Source organism: Gekko japonicus, unplaced genomic scaffold (assembly GCF_001447785.1).
Source record: "Gekko japonicus isolate JY-2015 unplaced genomic scaffold, Gekko_japonicus_V1.1 scaffold1313, whole genome shotgun sequence".
Lineage (NCBI taxonomy): Eukaryota > Metazoa > Chordata > Lepidosauria > Squamata > Gekkonidae > Gekko > Gekko japonicus.
In genome coordinates, this window is record NW_015176011.1 from 59,690 (window position 1) to 76,541 (window position 16,852).

Consider the following 16,852-nt stretch of genomic DNA (forward strand, 5'->3'; position numbering starts at 1 on the left):
TTGGGAAATAAGCCAGGAGTGATTCAGATCAAGCAGTTTTATAAACAGGGCAAACAAGCAACCTACAACTTGAAGGGGATAGCAGCCTCCCACCCCCGTCCCAAACATGGACAATAAAAATAGATCCCTGTGTATTAACAGTCCCTAAAACCACTTCAATAAAATTACAGAAGCAAACACAATTGAGAAAAAATAGCAAGTTTGGGCAAACAAGCTACTTTTCACTTGGCACTAAAAGGTAATCAAGTGTGTGTCTGATGAATGCCTTTGGGGATGGAGCACCAGGGATAGAGAACCACCACTGAAAAGACCCTGTCTTTTATAGATACTCCCCTCACTTCTGCAGCTCAGAGCACCTGGAATAAGGCCTCTGCTGAAGATCACAGGCCTGAGCAGGGCAAAATGGGCCACCTTAGACAGCAGATGTGGGGGTGATAGTTTAAAAGGCTACAGATCCCTAGTTTTTGAGTTTATTAATGTTTATGCCTTTGGCATCAAAATGCCACAGTCGATCTCTGGTCTGACACCAAAGCAGCTGCCCTGTTAGGCGCAGTTAGCTGTTTTCTTCCTCATACCACACCAGATTAGCAGCACGGGAAGCGAAGGTACTAAAGGTGGAAATAAATTATTACCATAGAAAGTATTGCTCGTTTTAAAGACAGGATCGTCCATCTGGATGTGACAGGGGGACGGACAGTTCCTCTCGATATTCTCCGCGAAATACCAGCTCTTTGTCTCATCAAAGATGGTGAAGAGCAGAGAGAATTCCTGGATGGACAGTTGCCTCCCGTGCGCAGTGCTCAGTACTCCGGGCTGGCAAATAATCAGGGGCCCAATGAGACCCGAGTGCAAGTCTTTCTCCTGGACAGGGAGAGACAAGATCAGTCAGAAGGGAGGCTCCTTATGCATATTTATTTGTAACTTGGCTGTTTTGGCATAATACATTCTGTGAGCAAGGACATTTCTGTAAGAGGCTGTGGTTTTGTGGCAGAGAACTGGCTTTGTACACGGGCAGTCCCAGGATCAAGTCCTGGCATCTCCAGCAAAAGGTTCTGAGGCAGAAGGTGTTGGGAAAGACCAATCTGTGAACCTCTACAAATCTGACATTCAGAATCACAGTATTTCCCGTAAATTAGTGGGAGAACATTTCAGTCTCCCTGGACACTCTGTTTCTGACCTGAAAGTCGCCATCCTTCAACAAAACAACTTCAGCAGGGATCTTCAGTGTGAAATGGGAGAACTGAGACTGATTGAGAGGTCTGATGCAGCCATCCCCCTGCGTTGAGTCAGGATTTAGGATGTTTATCTCACTGCAGCTGTGACTACCTTAACAAAACTGGTGACCAATGCTCCCTCTAAGCTGTGCAGTCTTGTGAGCAAACAATCTACTTTGTGAGCTCCTGGCTTTAAAGGTGTGGGCGAACAATTTGGCTGCTGCATCAGTTAGTTTGCACTGGAGCCATCCTTCCTGAGCGGAGACAAAAATGTGTGAGCTGGAGGCTAAAAAACTGTGAGCTAGCTCACACTAACTCAGCTTAGAGGAACAGTGCTGGTGACCCCTACCCTTTATCATTACTAGTGGATGGCCTCTGCATTTTTGATTTATTAGATCTGAATGATACATCATTAGATTTTACTCTGTACGTCCTGCATTTCATGACTCCTTGGATCTTGCTGTTTGTTTGTTTGCAAACTTTCTGTGCAAAATTACTACAAAAAGTGAGAACCCACTTGTAGCATCTGAAAAACTGGGGCTCTAGTCCATAAAAGCTTCCACTGGAATGAAATGTTAGTCTTTAAGGTACTGTGAGACTCCTGTTTACCTTACCCAAGACCCTGGAGAGCAGGTACTGGTCAGAGCAGGCAGGGCCAAGCTAAAGGGACCAGAGTGCAGCAGCTTCGTATGCTCAAGGTGCCTGTTGTGCCATTAGGAGCCCGCTGCCCTTCTGTAGCCTGTGAAACGGCCTGATCCAGGCCCAGTTTATATAGGTGGCCCCATCTAAAGTGCTAAAGCTTCCCTTGAACTTTATCACCTCAGGTTCTTAGAGGGCAGTGGAATGTTTTAATGTTCCCTAATAATAAAAAAAAAGAAACTTCCAGCACAAAATAAAATCACATGTTTAGGGAGAAGGCTGGGCTGAACAATTTCCCCTGGTGCCAGACTTCTATGTGAAGAGAACTGCATCAATTAGGGTTGCCAACCTCCTGGTGTGGCTGGAGTTATCTCAGTATCACAACTGAGCTCCAGGCTACAGAGACCAGTTTCCACAGAGGACACGGTGGCTTTGGAGGACAGGCTCTGTGACATCACGTAACTGCTGAGCCCCCTAACTTTCCCTAAATTCTGCCCTTTCCAAGCCCTGCCCCCAGATCTCCAGGAGTCCCCGAGCTAGAGTTGGCAACCCTGTGTCCCAAGGGGGAGCACTCAAACATGCACCTGTGCACCTGCAGTGGTAGGAAAAGGATTATACCACTTGATTCTGCTGCTTGTTTAAAGTGGGCTACAGGCAACAGCCCTGGACCTTTATAGGTAAAGGTAAAGGTTCCCTTGCTCGAAAGCCAGTCGAATCCGACTCTAGGGTTGCGGTGCTCATCTCCGTTTCCAAGCCAAAGAGCCAGCGCTGTCCGAAGACGTTTCCGTGGTCATGTGGCCGGCATGACTAAACACCAAGGCGCACGGAGCGCTGTTACCTTCCCACCAAAGTGGTACCTATTTATCTACTTGCAATTTCTTGCTTTTGAACTGCTAGGTTGGCAGGAGCTGGAACTAGAGATGGGAGCTTACTCCGTCATGCGGCACCCGGGTCTCGAACTACTGAACTACTGACCTTCCACAGCCTGCAGTTCAGCATCTTAACCACTTGAGCCACCGCAGCTCCTTCATTTATACCTTTATACCTACCAGGTTAATACTGGAGAAGTACAACCACGCCTTGCACTCGAACTCCTCAGCTGTAGGAGCCATTTCTCGCTGGACTTTCAAGGTGTACTCGCGGACTTGGTTGGGCTGTACCTCACCCGGGCGGAGCTGTTCCTCTTCCTCTCTTTTCCCCTCATAGGGTAGCAGGTTGGAATGGAATGTGTAAGGTCGGGAAGCCATGTTCTTAAAGGTCACCTGGGCAAGGGGAGGAAGATGCCCAAGGAGGAGAACTGTCATTTAGGGAGAGGAATAAGGCACACACACAAAGCAGAGAAGGGTGTAGACTTTCCAATTTCCCGGGGGGGGGGCTGAGCCAGAGGCATTGCTTTGCTAGGAGCAAGGGTGGCTCCCGGGGGAGGCTGAACACCTTCCTGAAAATTTCGGCGGAGGCTGCCGCCCGCCCCCCCCACAAAGATTACGCCAGACTATCCTCCTGCTGTTCCTGGGGCTTCCACCTTCCATCCTGGAAGATCAGGGACAGTCCAGCCATTCACTATTGAGAGTCCGTATCATGGAACTATATTTAGGTTGTTTTGGGGCAGTGAAGTGGCCCTGGATAGTTATTTTGGGAACTTCGCCCCTGACCAATTAGAGTCTGTGTTGCTGGTGCTCTCTCTTCTGATTTGAGTCTCCTTCAATATACCTCAAGCAAGAGACATCTTTAACCTACTATACGTGGTAAGGTTGCTAAACTCCAAGTGGGGCCTGGAAGTCTCCCAGAATTCCTTCTGACCCCCCGGACCAGTGTTCCCTCTAAGCTGAGTGAGTGTGAGCTAGCTCAGTTTTTTAGCCTCCGGCTCACACATTTTTGTCTTAGCTCAGGAAGGAGGGCTCCAGAGCAAACTGATTTATGCAGCAGCCAAATCACCTGCTCACAACTTTCATGCCAGTAGCTCGCAAAGTATAATTTTTGCTCACCGGACTCCATAGCTTAGAAGGGAGCATTGCTACAGAGGTACATTTCCCTGGAGAAAACGACAGCTTTGTAGGGTAAACTGTATGCGGTCACATCTCCCCTGAGCTCCCTCCCCTTCCCAAACTCTGCCCTTGCAACTTTTATACTCTGCTTTTCTTCCCAATGGGAACCCAAAGTGGCTTACAACATAATTCTCCTCTCCTCCACGTTGTCCTCACAGCAACGCTCTGTGAGGTAGGTTAGGCTGAGAGGAAGCGACTGGCCCAGACTCACCCCCATTGGCTTCCATGACAGAGCGGAGATTCAAACCTGGACTCCCAGATTTTAGTCCAGTGCTCTAGCTCTTATAAAATGTTGGAGGTGCTGGATAATTTTTTCCTGGTAGGGAAAATGGTTTCTGAAGTTATTCTAGGATAAAGAAGAGTCATCTAGATCTGATTCTGGCAGTTCTTTTACACTGGCTACTATTGATTGACCAGTGTTCTCCTATTTTCAATAAAGTTGCTCGGTTTTGTTAATAATTAGACGGTAGCTGTATCAGAAGTTCTACGACTAAGAGGTGGCAGCAGAGACATTTTGCAAACTAGCAAAAAATAACGGTGATTTAAAATGGCAAGATAGTTTTTTAAAATCCACGCTGTCTCACCATGATGACATCATCAACTTGGGCCTGAATGTATGGCCCCAAGATGCCCAAGTGCTCATCCAACTCTCCACGGGCCAGCGGCTGAGTGAAATACTTATCTAGATACTCTCGGAAAACCACTTTCTTGTACTGCCAGAAGGGCTTCTTTGAGCTGCTATTTGGACTCCTGCAAGAAACCAGGAGACATTTGATGTGGCATAGCCTTCAGTGAGATCAGGAATTCACGATTCAGACAGTCACATAAGCCAGAGTCAACCTCGATTGGAAATAAGTGGGCTGCATTGTGAAAGTATAAATCAGAACACAAGGCCTTGCCCCATGAGTGTCAGGATTTGGGGTGCAGGGGATTTGTCAAAACTTAGGTCCTAAACACGTGAGATGAGGATCACCATCATGGTCTGTAGATAATATTGTAAACTGCAGGTTTGTACAACCTGATAGCCAACAAAGAAGCCACCATTTTACACATCTGCCTGAATGCATCTATCTACGCTGTTGACGCTGTTAGGTAGCTGAGTCAGGTGGAAACGCCCTCATTCAAATGTCACCCCAGCCATGAACTTACTGAGTGGGTTCACCCACCCATGAACTTAGTCAAGGCACTATCCCTTAGCCTGCCATTTGTAACTGGGGAGTAATAATTTTGGTGTCTCTTTCAGGGCTATTGCTAGGATTTCTAGGTGTCCAACAAGATGCAGGGAAATCCATGGCTGCCTCTTTCCACCATTTTAAAAAGTCAGATAGCAGCTGGGTAGGCCCTAGATCTCAATCTGGGCTGAGGCACAAGGTGTGAAGGAAGGGCCCTTTCTTTCGTGCACAATGTTGCCAAGCTGTCACCCCTCACCCATGGGCTGAACAGCCCTGGAAAGATTTTTAAAAGACAGGCAACCTTTCTCTGTCATTTCCCCCCCCCTTTTCCAGGACTAATAACAAAAAGAATATGCCTCAGATTCTATTGGCAAACTGTGGACTGCGGCCTTGCCGTAGCCCCAATCCAAAGTACAGTGGTGCATGGCTGCACCTGATGGGGGGGAAATGATGCAAAAATGATGGAAGATCCATTCATGGATCTCTCAACATGTTCTGTAGTTATGTGCTGAGACAGTGCATAAGAAATGCTGTGAACATTCCCATAATGCTAAATAATATTGTGAGGAATGGATATTGCTGTCTTGCAAAGTCTCGAGATGGTGTCTGACAAGCCCATTCCTTCCTCCCCTGCCCAGTGCATTTTGACATTATGGGATGATTTGGAGGTAGATCTCAGTAGTATTTCAAGTACTAGGAGTAAGGCCCGTTGTGGGAAGAAATACAACGAGCTCTAGAAGGAAGCTCCAGGTAAGTATCCCGGCTGTGGCTGATGGGGTGGCAGGGGGAAGGGGAAAATAGAGGGAGGCAAGCCATCTGTATTTCCTTCTGCTTAGCTATAAGGCAGGGCTGTCTCAAGTCATTTTGCTGCCCCAAGTGAGGGAGGACAGCTTCATGGTAACAGGTATGGTTCCCTCCACCCCTGACTTATGTTGATTTGGGGTTATGCAGTGGCAGCTAAGGTAGAAAACCACCTCCTCCTATGCCATGTCTTCTGGGTTCCAAGGGTCTGGAAAGTGGTTCCATGGCCAGTTACAGGGTTGTCAACTCTGGGTTGGGAAATACCTGTAGATTTGAGGGGTAGAGCCTGGGAAGGGCAGGGTTTGGGGTGTGGAGGGATCTCAGCAGGATATAATTCCATAGAGTCCACTGCCCAAAGCAGCCATTGTAATAGCTGGGAAATTTTCTGTAGGGGAAATGATGTGCTGTGGCTGGGGAAAATGGTGATTTCTAGGATATCTCCAGGCTCCACAGGGAGACTGGCAACTCCAGTGACCATTTAAGGGAAGATTGGGATATGTATTTTACCTCAGGACACATTAAATGACTCCCAACAGCAACAGCAAACTGTTTAGAATCAGGCTGCATATGCAAATGACCTCTGTGTTCCGACTGGCTATTGGGGGGAGAGGAACAGCAAACTGTTTAGAATACTGGAGGCAAGATTCAAGCAATGCAGCCTGTGGATAGGGACAGCTTCTGAGTGACAGATCAGGGAGCCAACTGATTTGGGAGCATGTGGAATGTTCAGGAGAGTCCATGACCAAAACAGAATTATTATATAGAGAGATGTGCCCCAGTCTAAAAAGTGGTTGACTTTGCCAGCTGCCCTCATAGCTAGTGATAGGTATGACTTACTTGTCTCTTAAATATGGAGAGGGAATCTGGCTCCCATAATCCCACATCACCTCCTCAGCAGCAATGTAATATTGTCGGACTTTCCCAGTAAAAGTACGTGGATCCTGATCAGCTTCCCCATAGATATCAAATTCCTGACTCTCCTCAGTAGCACTGTAGTCATCGTACTGAGGGTTCTCCTTCAGAGGCCTCAAGGAGTCTGTGACCTCTGATTCGTCAAGGCCAGAAGGTTTCGTAGAGGCCTCCACATGAATGAGGCCTGGGGCCCTGCTTTCCCCTCTGAGGAACTTCTCCATTGGGTTTCCTCCTGCTTCCTCCTTTTCTTTCCACTTAAATGTTTGTATTGTACCACCTGAAGGAGCAATGTCACCTTCACTATTAAATACCTCTTGATCGATGCTAGATCCTCTCAGCTGCAACTGCAAATCAGTTTCTGGGTCAGCATGCCTCTTAACTGGAGCTTCTAGGGTCTCAGGCACTCCAGCCTCATTCATCTGCCTGCCAGTCTTCTGTGGGACAGAGCTGGCATTTGTGGTCTGTCCTCCCACAAAGGTAGGAAGAGTAAATCCTATGTTGGTTTCTGTATCGTTGTCCCCAAGGCCTGTTTTAGTTCTGGAATAACTAGGGATAGTAATTGTGTCCACCCTCTGATCGCTGCCATTTTGAGCAACCAGTTGTGCCCTCTCTGCTTGAGAATCAGGGCTGCGTGAGTAATGTGGAGCTGGACTGGACTGGATAGAGCTTGATAAAGGAGATGGCGATGATGTTGTCCTGCCGGGGCTGGTTGCTCCATGATTTCCTGCAGTCTCATCTCTCAAAGGTGTCCTTGGTACAGAAGTTTTATACTTATTGCTTAGCTTGAAGAAAGAACCACCAAGCAAAGCCTGAGTCCTTCCTTCCATTTTACTCAAATTATTTGTTCCCTCTGCTGTGATACCATGTGTCTCTTCTGATGTGGCTTGACGTAATTTCAGGGATCTCTTCTCCAAGCTGGATTTCATCATGAGCTTTACATTAGAGTGTCTATAGTTTCCCAAATTAACTCGTTGAGATGGAGGCAAAGTCCTATAATGAAATACTTCATTATTTTCTGATAAGTTAACTTTGGGAAGGTTTATGGTGGTATCTTCTATCAGACTATCTTGTACAAGGTTTTGTTCCCCAGATATATCCAGTATTCCATGGGAAGTGGGAATATTCTTCCTGTTGTGTACAACATCAAATCTGGCCCAAAATCCATTTCCTCTCCCTAACAGTCCCTTGCCTTGACCAGCTTTTAGGAAACTTTCTTTGAGAGGTAAGTCATCAGTTTCTTGGGCAGCATGCAAGGGAAACACAGAGGAAATATCATTACTCTCCAGAATATCACTAGCGTATACAGCCTTGTTTGTAACTTTTGGGTTGTCATTTAATCTATCTGAATCTGCTGTCACATCATTCTGAGCAAACAAGGAACTACGTTCATTCAAAACATTCGAAACAGCGGGGCTTCTAGTGACTGTGTCCAGTCTGAGTTGTGCAATTGTCTTTGTCTCATGACCCTGAAACCCCCTTTCTAGAGGTCTTGAGTTGCTGTCTTGGTCGTGGGAGACTGTATGAGCAACATCGTTGACAAGAAGGAAGTCTTCCTTTAGAGGTGCAGAAGTCCCTCGATTTCCCACAATTGTGAAGGATGTTTCTACCTGTGATGTAGCAGCCATCTTTTCTGTTTGTAATGCTTCTCTGGCTATAAATGATACATTTTCTTGGAGAGTTGCATTATGGGACAAGTAACTATTCGAAGCATGAGAGGTTGTGTTGTAGCTCAGCAATGCAAGGTCTTCAGCTCCAGAGCTAGTTTTTAATGTTGACAAATTAGTGCTTTGAGTCTCCAGGGACCTGTCGTGAATAATTGCCTTGATCAGCAAGTCATGTAATGGTGATGAAGTTCCACTTATGTTCAAAAAAATACTTCTGTCCACAAATGACATCATTTCTGGCACTGTTGCAGCATCTGGTGTTCGTGTCGTAGTATTCCATTTTTGAATGGTGTCTAGTTCTTCTAATGATGCTTTTTCAGGGAAACTGGAGTCCAGATACACTGTATAGAGATCCGACAAATTGTCAGTTTTAAGAGAGGGTTTTTCTGCATTCAAGTTCAGGTTTCCTGCAGAGTCCTTACCATCAACCAGCTCCTTTGGGTGAGCAGTTGTAACATGGCCTTCAAAGAATCCCTCCATCTCTACCAGAGGAGGGATATTCTTTCCTTTTTCCTGTTGCGTTGAGTTTATTTGCTCTATTACAGCTTCCTGAGTTGGCTTGTATATTTTGAGGACAGCAAGCTCAGTATTCAGATTAGCTGCAGTCTCTAATGAACTCTCGTTCTTATGTGCCTCTTCATGTACAACAGATGAACTACCTGAAAGAGAAGCACCTTGGAAACGTTGCCCAGGCATGGCTGATGGTCCTTCTTCTGCTGGAAAAGGATCACTGGGCAAGACTTTAAAGAGGGGCTCTTGGGGAGGAGGTGAATACATGTCTTCTAAGAACAGAGGTTCTTCTGGAGCCATTAATGGGCTGGGAGAATTCTCTGTGCTGCTTAACTTGATTAGCTGGGATGGTTCCTCAATGCATGGAGGCCTGTTGTCATTGGTCATCTGCATTTCATTTTCTGAAGAGGAGGTGTTGTCCTGGTGCTTCTTTATGCATGGTTTTGGCCGCCTTTTTTTCTTGGAGAAGCCTCTTGGTTGTAATTCATTGTGTTCAGTTGCGTAGTAATCTGCTGTCTCTTCATACTCACTGTAATAGTCTTCATCACCAGGCGTGTTCTCAGTGCACCTGGAAACAGTGAATTTGGCTCTCATCCCTCTTCTTCTAAATTCAGGGTTCAAGCATCCCAACATCCAGATACCTGTCACAGGTAAGAATTAAGGGAGGGAAAGATTAAAGATTGCACCAGGTACATTTTACATGCATCAGAGCCACACACTCTGGTGGCAAAACAAAAAAACCAAAGACATAGCTTTCCTATTTGTAACTATTGTAACAGCAGAAAACCAACAACAACTGTTTTAAAAGGTACATGCCAATAAAGGTTGTCTGTCTGTCTGTTTGTTAAAAAAATGACAGGATTCTTGATGTGAGGGCATCCTTTTGCTCTGCTAGGAGAAGGGCATTTAGGTTGTACTTCTACTAGACAGACAAGAAGGCCTTTTACTCTTGCTAGACAGTCAGGAAGTATTCTTCTTTATAGAGGACGGAGGTAATACTTGGGAAAGGTTCATGCTAGAATAAGAATATCAACATTTCTTTAAAGAGGAACCCATATGCCTGCTTCCTTTTCATAGCACTTCTGCTAAGAAAAACACAGTACATAAAGTACACACAGTACATACAGTAAAGTGTCTTCAAGATTCATGATGCTGAAACTGAGATTCAGGTCAGTATTATTTAGAACAGGCACAGTGGCTGAAGCAGTAACTCTAACCTGGATTCTCCATGACCATGAAGACGGTCTCCCCGGTGTGTGGAAAGAGTGTGAGGGTCTCCTCAAAGACCGTGTTGTACTTAAAAATATTCCCAGAGAAGAAAACAGAAAGGAACTCCGTTTGGGCACCCACGCTGAGGACATACCAATACACCACTTTATTCAAGCAAAGATTCAGATGTAGATTATCAAAAACGTAGCCATTGATGCCTGAAAAGATCCAGGAGATGGGAGAAGTTGCGTCAGTATTCAGGTCATTCACACATGGTAACTCTAACCAGGAAATAGAGAGTTTCAAAAAGGGGTTGAACCTTCTGGATCAGACACCCGTTCCCTGTTGCCTCCACTGTTTAGAGGATGGAACTACAGATAAATTGAACTGGGATGCAAACACCGCAGACCAGAATTCTCTTGGTCCTGGGAAACCACTGCGCTCCAAAAGCCAATCCTGTGTCATCACTGGCTATATAGCTCCCAGGTCTGCTGAGCTCCGTCCGTCTGGGGCAAATTATATCAGAGGAAAGCCTCAAATGGCATCTGAGACTGGCCTAGACGGACAGCTATGGGGACCCTAGGGGACCAGGAGGGCCTACTGCAGATCCCAAACTGATGCAATATCAGGCCCCGGCAGCAATCCTTGAGTGATACTGGGATGGGGCACCGTTACCCACCCTCCAGAAAACCTGCAGCCTGCCCTGGTCACTAGGTTACCAGTCATCACACCCAGGTTGCCCAATCACTGACCCCTCTGCATCATGTGCTTCCTCACTCTCCAATCTACAAGCACTTGAGAGCCGGTTTGGTGTAGTGGTTAAGTGTGCGGACTCTAATCTGGGAGAACCGGGTTTGGTTCCCCACTCCTCCACTTGCAGCTGCTGGGTGACCTTGGGCAAGCCGTAGTTCTGTCAGAGCTGTCCTTGAAAGGGCAGTTCTGGAAAGAGCTCTCTCAGCTCCACCTGCCTCACAGGGTGTCTGTTGTGGGGAGGGGGAGGGAAAGGAGATTGTAAGCCGCTCAGAGACTCCAAGTGAAGGGCGGGGTATAAATTCAATCTCTTCTTCTTGGGTATATAAATTAGCTCTTTTTAAACTATGGGCCTGAATTTCAGGGATGACAAATGAAGCTGAGGAAAAACTAAAGTGAAGACAAATTTAAGCTGAAGAATATGCAGTCTAGTATCCCTTGCTGGAATTTGCTTGCTAAAATCTGAATTTATAATCTCCTAAATAGTTAGCTCCCATTGCTGTATCATTTCAGACTGAAGGTAGGGGGCCTGCGTGAAGAAGTCATCCTCCATACAATTCCCCCCCCCCCCCCCCGCATAGAAAATTAGCATGCCAGGGAAAAAAGGATCTTGCCTGTCTAATGGCAACTAGGCCTGCACTTGTCACCCGTACAAAAAGCATCCCTCTGGAAACATGAGCCTTATCATTATGGGATGGAAGACAAGAAAAGTAAACAGTCACTTGCTTTTTAATTTTTTTGGACGATCTGAACTAATCCTGATTGTGTGATTTCATCTTCCAAGTGTCCTTGAACCTAGAACTTTTGCCTATCTCTGCCTGTACCCACAGCACTGGTCTTACCAATGGGATAGCTTTATCAGTGGGATTGCCTAGGGCCCCACGCTAGGGAGGGCCTGATGGCCAATGGAGGTGAAAGTGATGAGAAATAAGGTAAAGTTAGGCCCCGGTCACATGAGCTCCGGAGCAAAATGAAGTGTGGTATCGCGATCAGACGTTCCCCCCAAGGCTCTGTGCTCAGGCTGTCAGCCGCCAATCACACGTTGACGATGAAGCATGGCAAAGAAGGTCAAGGTGGTTCAAGCAGTACCTCATTGGTCATGTGGGCATTTGTGCGCATACCATGGAGGCTTACAAGAAAACATCCGGTGGGACGCAGACGGGCGCCGGATGCAATGGGATACCAGCGCTTCCGCGATCAGACGCTCACCCGCGCCACGCGTTTTCCAGAAAATACTGCACTTTCCCAGGTATCTTTTTACTCCACATCTTCGGTGGGGCGATACGGGTTACCGACGGGTACAGCAAACTTACCAGATGTTCCCGTGTGATCGTGCCCGTAAAATCCGCCCGGCATTCGTCCCTATCGTGCGGCTAATTCTGCGTGTGACCGGGACCTTAGAATGCAAACTGGTGCATTTTTGAAGGGGCATGCATTGTGAAAACTGAGCTCTTCATTCTTGTTCAGAGTGAGTTGGGTGGGAATAAAAGGGGTATGGAGGGCCAATTCTTGACTTTTGCCCAGGTCCCCAAAATCATGGCAAGAGCCACTGCTTGGGGTTACTCACTGTGCATGACGTTGGAGGCATAGAACTCTGGATCCTTCGGGTTGACATGGGTGGCATCAGCACAGAACGTATCGATATTCTTCTGCAAGTACCAGCTCCTGTTTTCATCGAAGACCGAAAAGAGCACAAATTTTGCTTCATCTGACATTATCTGGAGGGAGACCACAAAGATAGGATTTGGGTTGAGTCATTGGTGGAACGGAGCTGCGGTGGCTCAAGTGGTTAAGACGCTGAACTGCAGGCTGTGGAAGGTCGGTAGTTCAGCAGTTCGAGACCCGAGTGTGCCACATGACGGAGTGAGCTCCCGTCTCTGGTTCCAGCTCCTGCCAACCTAGCTGTTCGAAAGCAAGAAATTGCAAGTAGATAAATAGGTACCACTTCAGTGGGAAGGTAACAGCGTTCTGTGCGCCTTGGTGTTTAGTCACGCCGGCCACATGACCACGGAAATGTCTTCGGACAGCGCTGGCTCTTCGGCTTTGAAATGGAGATGAGCACTGCAACCCTAGAGTCGGATTCGACTGGCTTTTGAGCAAGGGAACCTTTACCATTGGTGGAACAGATCAGCTTCTGTGGCTCCTTGAGAACCAGAGGTATGTGGGAGGAATGCCCACACTGCAGGTTGCTTATTTCCTACTTGCATGGCTGTAGCTCTGGGGTTCATTCCTCTTAAGTTCTCACCCACTTTTAACCTCCATTTTATTTTGCTGAACCCTTCAGTGTTATGCTGGGGTCAGTATTATTTTCCTGGCTCACTGGTAAACACCAGATACAAATCCAGAGGATTTCTTGAAATCCTGTGTTTCTCGAAAGCTTATGCTACAATAAAGTTTGTCAGTCTTAAAGGTGCTATTGGGTTTCTTTACTATTTACCAGATACAAAGGCATCTATGGAGTCCACCCCCAATTCAGTCACAGAGGAAAGCACCTAGCAGAATCAAGATGGTTTGTTTCTTCTAAGTCAGCCCAGAAAAGATGTTTGGAAGAGCCATAAACTGTAGCCAGTTTGGTGTAGTGGTTACACTTATGATCTAGAATCTGGGAGATCGTTTCAAATTCTTAATATGCTATGAAGCTTGCTATATCACAGGAGGGTTATTGTTAGGAAAGGGAGGTGCCACTCTGCGTCCTTTGGAGGAAGACTGAGATAAAAATGTGTTGTTGTTGTTGTTGTTGTTGTATAGCGGCTAGAATACTGGAATAGACCTGGGAGCAGTGTTCCCTCTGAGCTGAGTTAGTGTGAGCTAGCTCACAGTTTTTTAGCCTCTGGCTCACACATTTTTGTCTTAGCTCAGGAAGGAGGGCTCCAGAGCAAACTAATTTATGCAGTAGCCAAATCACCTGCTCACAACTTTAATGCCAGGAGCTCACAAAGTAGAATTTTTGCTCACAGGGCTCCACAGCTTAGAGGGAACATTGCCTGGGAGATGCCGATTCAAATCCCCACTATGTCCTCAAGCTCACTGGGTAACCTTGGGCTAGTTGCTTTCTCTCAGCCGAACCTACCTCACAGTATTATTGTGAGGATAAAATGGAAAATGATGTACACCACCTTAAGGTCCCTGCAGGACTAACATGTAATGAAGTAAATAAATGTTCTAAATAGAATGGGCATAAACTCATGTCACAGTGCCTTATATGACTGTTTTTCCATAGGGACACGAAGTTCAAAAGATCAGAGATCAAAAGAAAAATACAGGGTGTTGGAGGTGTCAGAACCTGAGTTTTCTGCTCAATTAACTACATGTGATGTTGGAGTTCAGTGACTGGAATCCCTCAGTGTGGCACATTCCGCAAGAGCAGTTGTAGTGCCCTCGGTCTCCCGTTTTTCCCCGCTTGTACTGCTCAGTTTCCCACTATTTGCTGCGCGGCCGCATTTTGACCCGCATCTCCCCTCCGTCAACTGCTTTTGTGGAATCGGACGGTGTTAATTGTATCTAGCAACCACATAGTGCCCAGTGTGAATCAGAGCAGCAGGGGAGGGAAAAGGGACATGAACTTTCCTGCCCCAAAGGGCTTTTCTTGCGGGCGGGGAAAGCACCAGGATTCAAATATGTGCAGTCCGCTCATCATGTTACTTCAATGCATCCAAGCCTTCTCTGAAGATGCAGTGATGAGCCCACCTGATTTCCCCGCTGGTCCATGGTCTCTCTGGAGCAGATCAGCAGAGGTCCAATAAGTCCAGAGGCTAAGTCCCGACTAGGCCTGAGGGAGCTATAATAGAAACGAGTTAGGCAGCGGGCGTCAGATTTGGTAGGGCTGTCTTCAGGCATTATATTCCACCGGTACTCGATCCATTGGCCCGGTTGAATGGCCAAGCGTTTCATATTGTTAGCTGGTAAGAAACAATCCACAAGATCATCTTGTTACTACATCTGCATTCAGCCTTTGAAAAGCCAGAATAAGCAGAAGATTTTGATTCTTCCCTTTTGAGCAGAAACCCCACCCCATCATGTTCCTGATTTGGGTTCTTCCCCATAGACTATGAGTCTCCACCCCCTGTTACATTCTGGGTTTAGGTTCCTCCCCCATAGACCAAGAGTTCCCTCTCCCTTGACTTTCACTACCTTCATAAACACACTGGAAAATACAAGCTATGGGACTAGGGAGAAGGAAATGAAAGAGAATGATTTCAGTTAGAAACTAGAAGGGGACTCTTTCGTCAGCACCATAGCTGAGACATTGGCGTACTCTGATACTGATTCCCCCTTGTTCCAACATTTCCTGTGACCACTTTTTCCTTTTTTCTCTATTGAAGCAGAATAACTTCATGGCATGATCTATAAGGAAATGTAACGTTAGGAAAAGCAGAGCAAAGAAAAGACGTTTTAACACACACACACACACACACATTTAAACTGACTTACAGAACATACTGCTAGAAGATGTAGCAATGGCAACTGGCTTTAAAAGAGAGTTAGAAATGTTCATGGAAGATAGAACCACCAATGGCTATTAGCCATGATGACTGAATAGAACCTCCATGTTCAGAGGCCATGTACTTCTAAATACCAATTGCTGGGGGCAGGGCAACCATAGGAGGTGATTTTTGTATATATTGTTTGTGGGCCTTCCAGGAGTCTCTGGCTGACCACCGTTGGAAACAGGGTGCTGGGCCGGATTGACCCTTGGTCTGATCCAACAGGGATGCTCTTACAATCTTAGATACATAGGCTGCAGTCTCACGCACTAAATAATCCACTTTCAATCCACTTTCAGTGCACTTTCCAACTGAATTTTACTGTGTGAACTGGATTATTTAGTATGTGTGACCGCAGCCATAGAAAGGCAAAGCTTAAGTATCTTTGTATCGAGAGAATTTCAACCGGTGCAGAGTCTCAAGCAAGAGTGAAAAATGTACACTCGCCAAAAATTTCATGTTCTGCATCATTTTTTATTCTTTCCTGGCTATGGTTAGAATTAAATTGCAGCAAGCAAAGAATTTGCTGAAATTGTTTCTCATAATAAATATATAATGAGAGAGCTTTTAAAAAGAATTTTCTATGTACCTAACACATAGAGTCTAGACACCTTCATGTTTATCGAATGTTTATTCCCCCTTTCTTCAAGAAGTTTAAGGTGACATACATGGAACCTCCTCTTTGCTGGACGGAGTTCAGCCCTCCCGACCACTAGAGCACACTACACAGGTTCTTTGGACATTTGCTTTGCGTAAGCAGTCTGCAGAACAAGTGAGCTGACCAGAGGTCTTGCTCCTCCTGAGCAAACGTGTGTAGCCTTCCCTTGCTTTGCTCACTGCCTGGAAGTAAGTGTTCAGCTATCATCAGCTTTGTCACAAAACTCTTTCTGGACCTTTCTTGACAGAAGGGGGCAGCATCGGCCTTTCTTTGGCATGCCAGATGATGGCAGCTGAGCAAAGAAAGAAAAGAGGAAACGGGGCAACCAGAAGATAATTGTATGGTAAACTCAGTTTGGGCAGAGGGTCGGAGGCTGTCTCCTTTAGAAAAGATGCCCCCAAACGAACGAATGTACGGTTGTAAACAGCCAGGTAGGGCTTGGAGACCTCTTGGAATTACTGCTGATCTTCAGACTACAGAGATCAGTCCTCCTGGAGAAAAGGGCTGCTTTGTAGAGTGGACTCTGGTGAATCAGAATCAGAATTTATTATTATGTTTGCTAGACCATCCATAAGGACATAAGAGAAGCCAAATGTTGGATCAGGCCAGTGGCCCACCCAGTCCAACACTCTGTCACACAGGGGCCAAAAATACCAGGTGCCATCAGGAGCTCCAGCAGTGGGGCCAGGACACTAGAAGCCCTCCCACTGTTGCCCCTCCCCCAAATCTATATACATATAGTTATAATTTAAAAAATTTACATACAGAATACACAGAACAAAAAGATTAAAACT

General features: G+C 46.3%; 1 protein-coding gene across 1 annotated transcript in view; it reads right to left on the reverse strand.

Annotated features, from left to right (window-relative positions):
- Window positions 1-16,852, reverse strand: part of F8 (coagulation factor VIII) — a 44,021-nt gene that overhangs the window by 21,275 nt on the left and 5,894 nt on the right. Inside the window, exons 4-12 of the mRNA XM_015426522.1 lie at window positions 16,533-16,562; window positions 14,604-14,815; window positions 12,484-12,634; window positions 10,175-10,384; window positions 8,870-9,598; window positions 6,709-7,060; window positions 4,483-4,648; window positions 2,903-3,115; window positions 633-861 (exon numbers count right to left, since the gene is read on the reverse strand). Of these exons, the coding sequence (XP_015282008.1) occupies window positions 633-861; window positions 2,903-3,115; window positions 4,483-4,648; window positions 6,709-7,060; window positions 8,870-9,598; window positions 10,175-10,384; window positions 12,484-12,634; window positions 14,604-14,815; window positions 16,533-16,562 (2,292 nt within the window). The remainder of the gene's footprint in view (window positions 1-632; window positions 862-2,902; window positions 3,116-4,482; window positions 4,649-6,708; window positions 7,061-8,869; window positions 9,599-10,174; window positions 10,385-12,483; window positions 12,635-14,603; window positions 14,816-16,532; window positions 16,563-16,852) is intronic.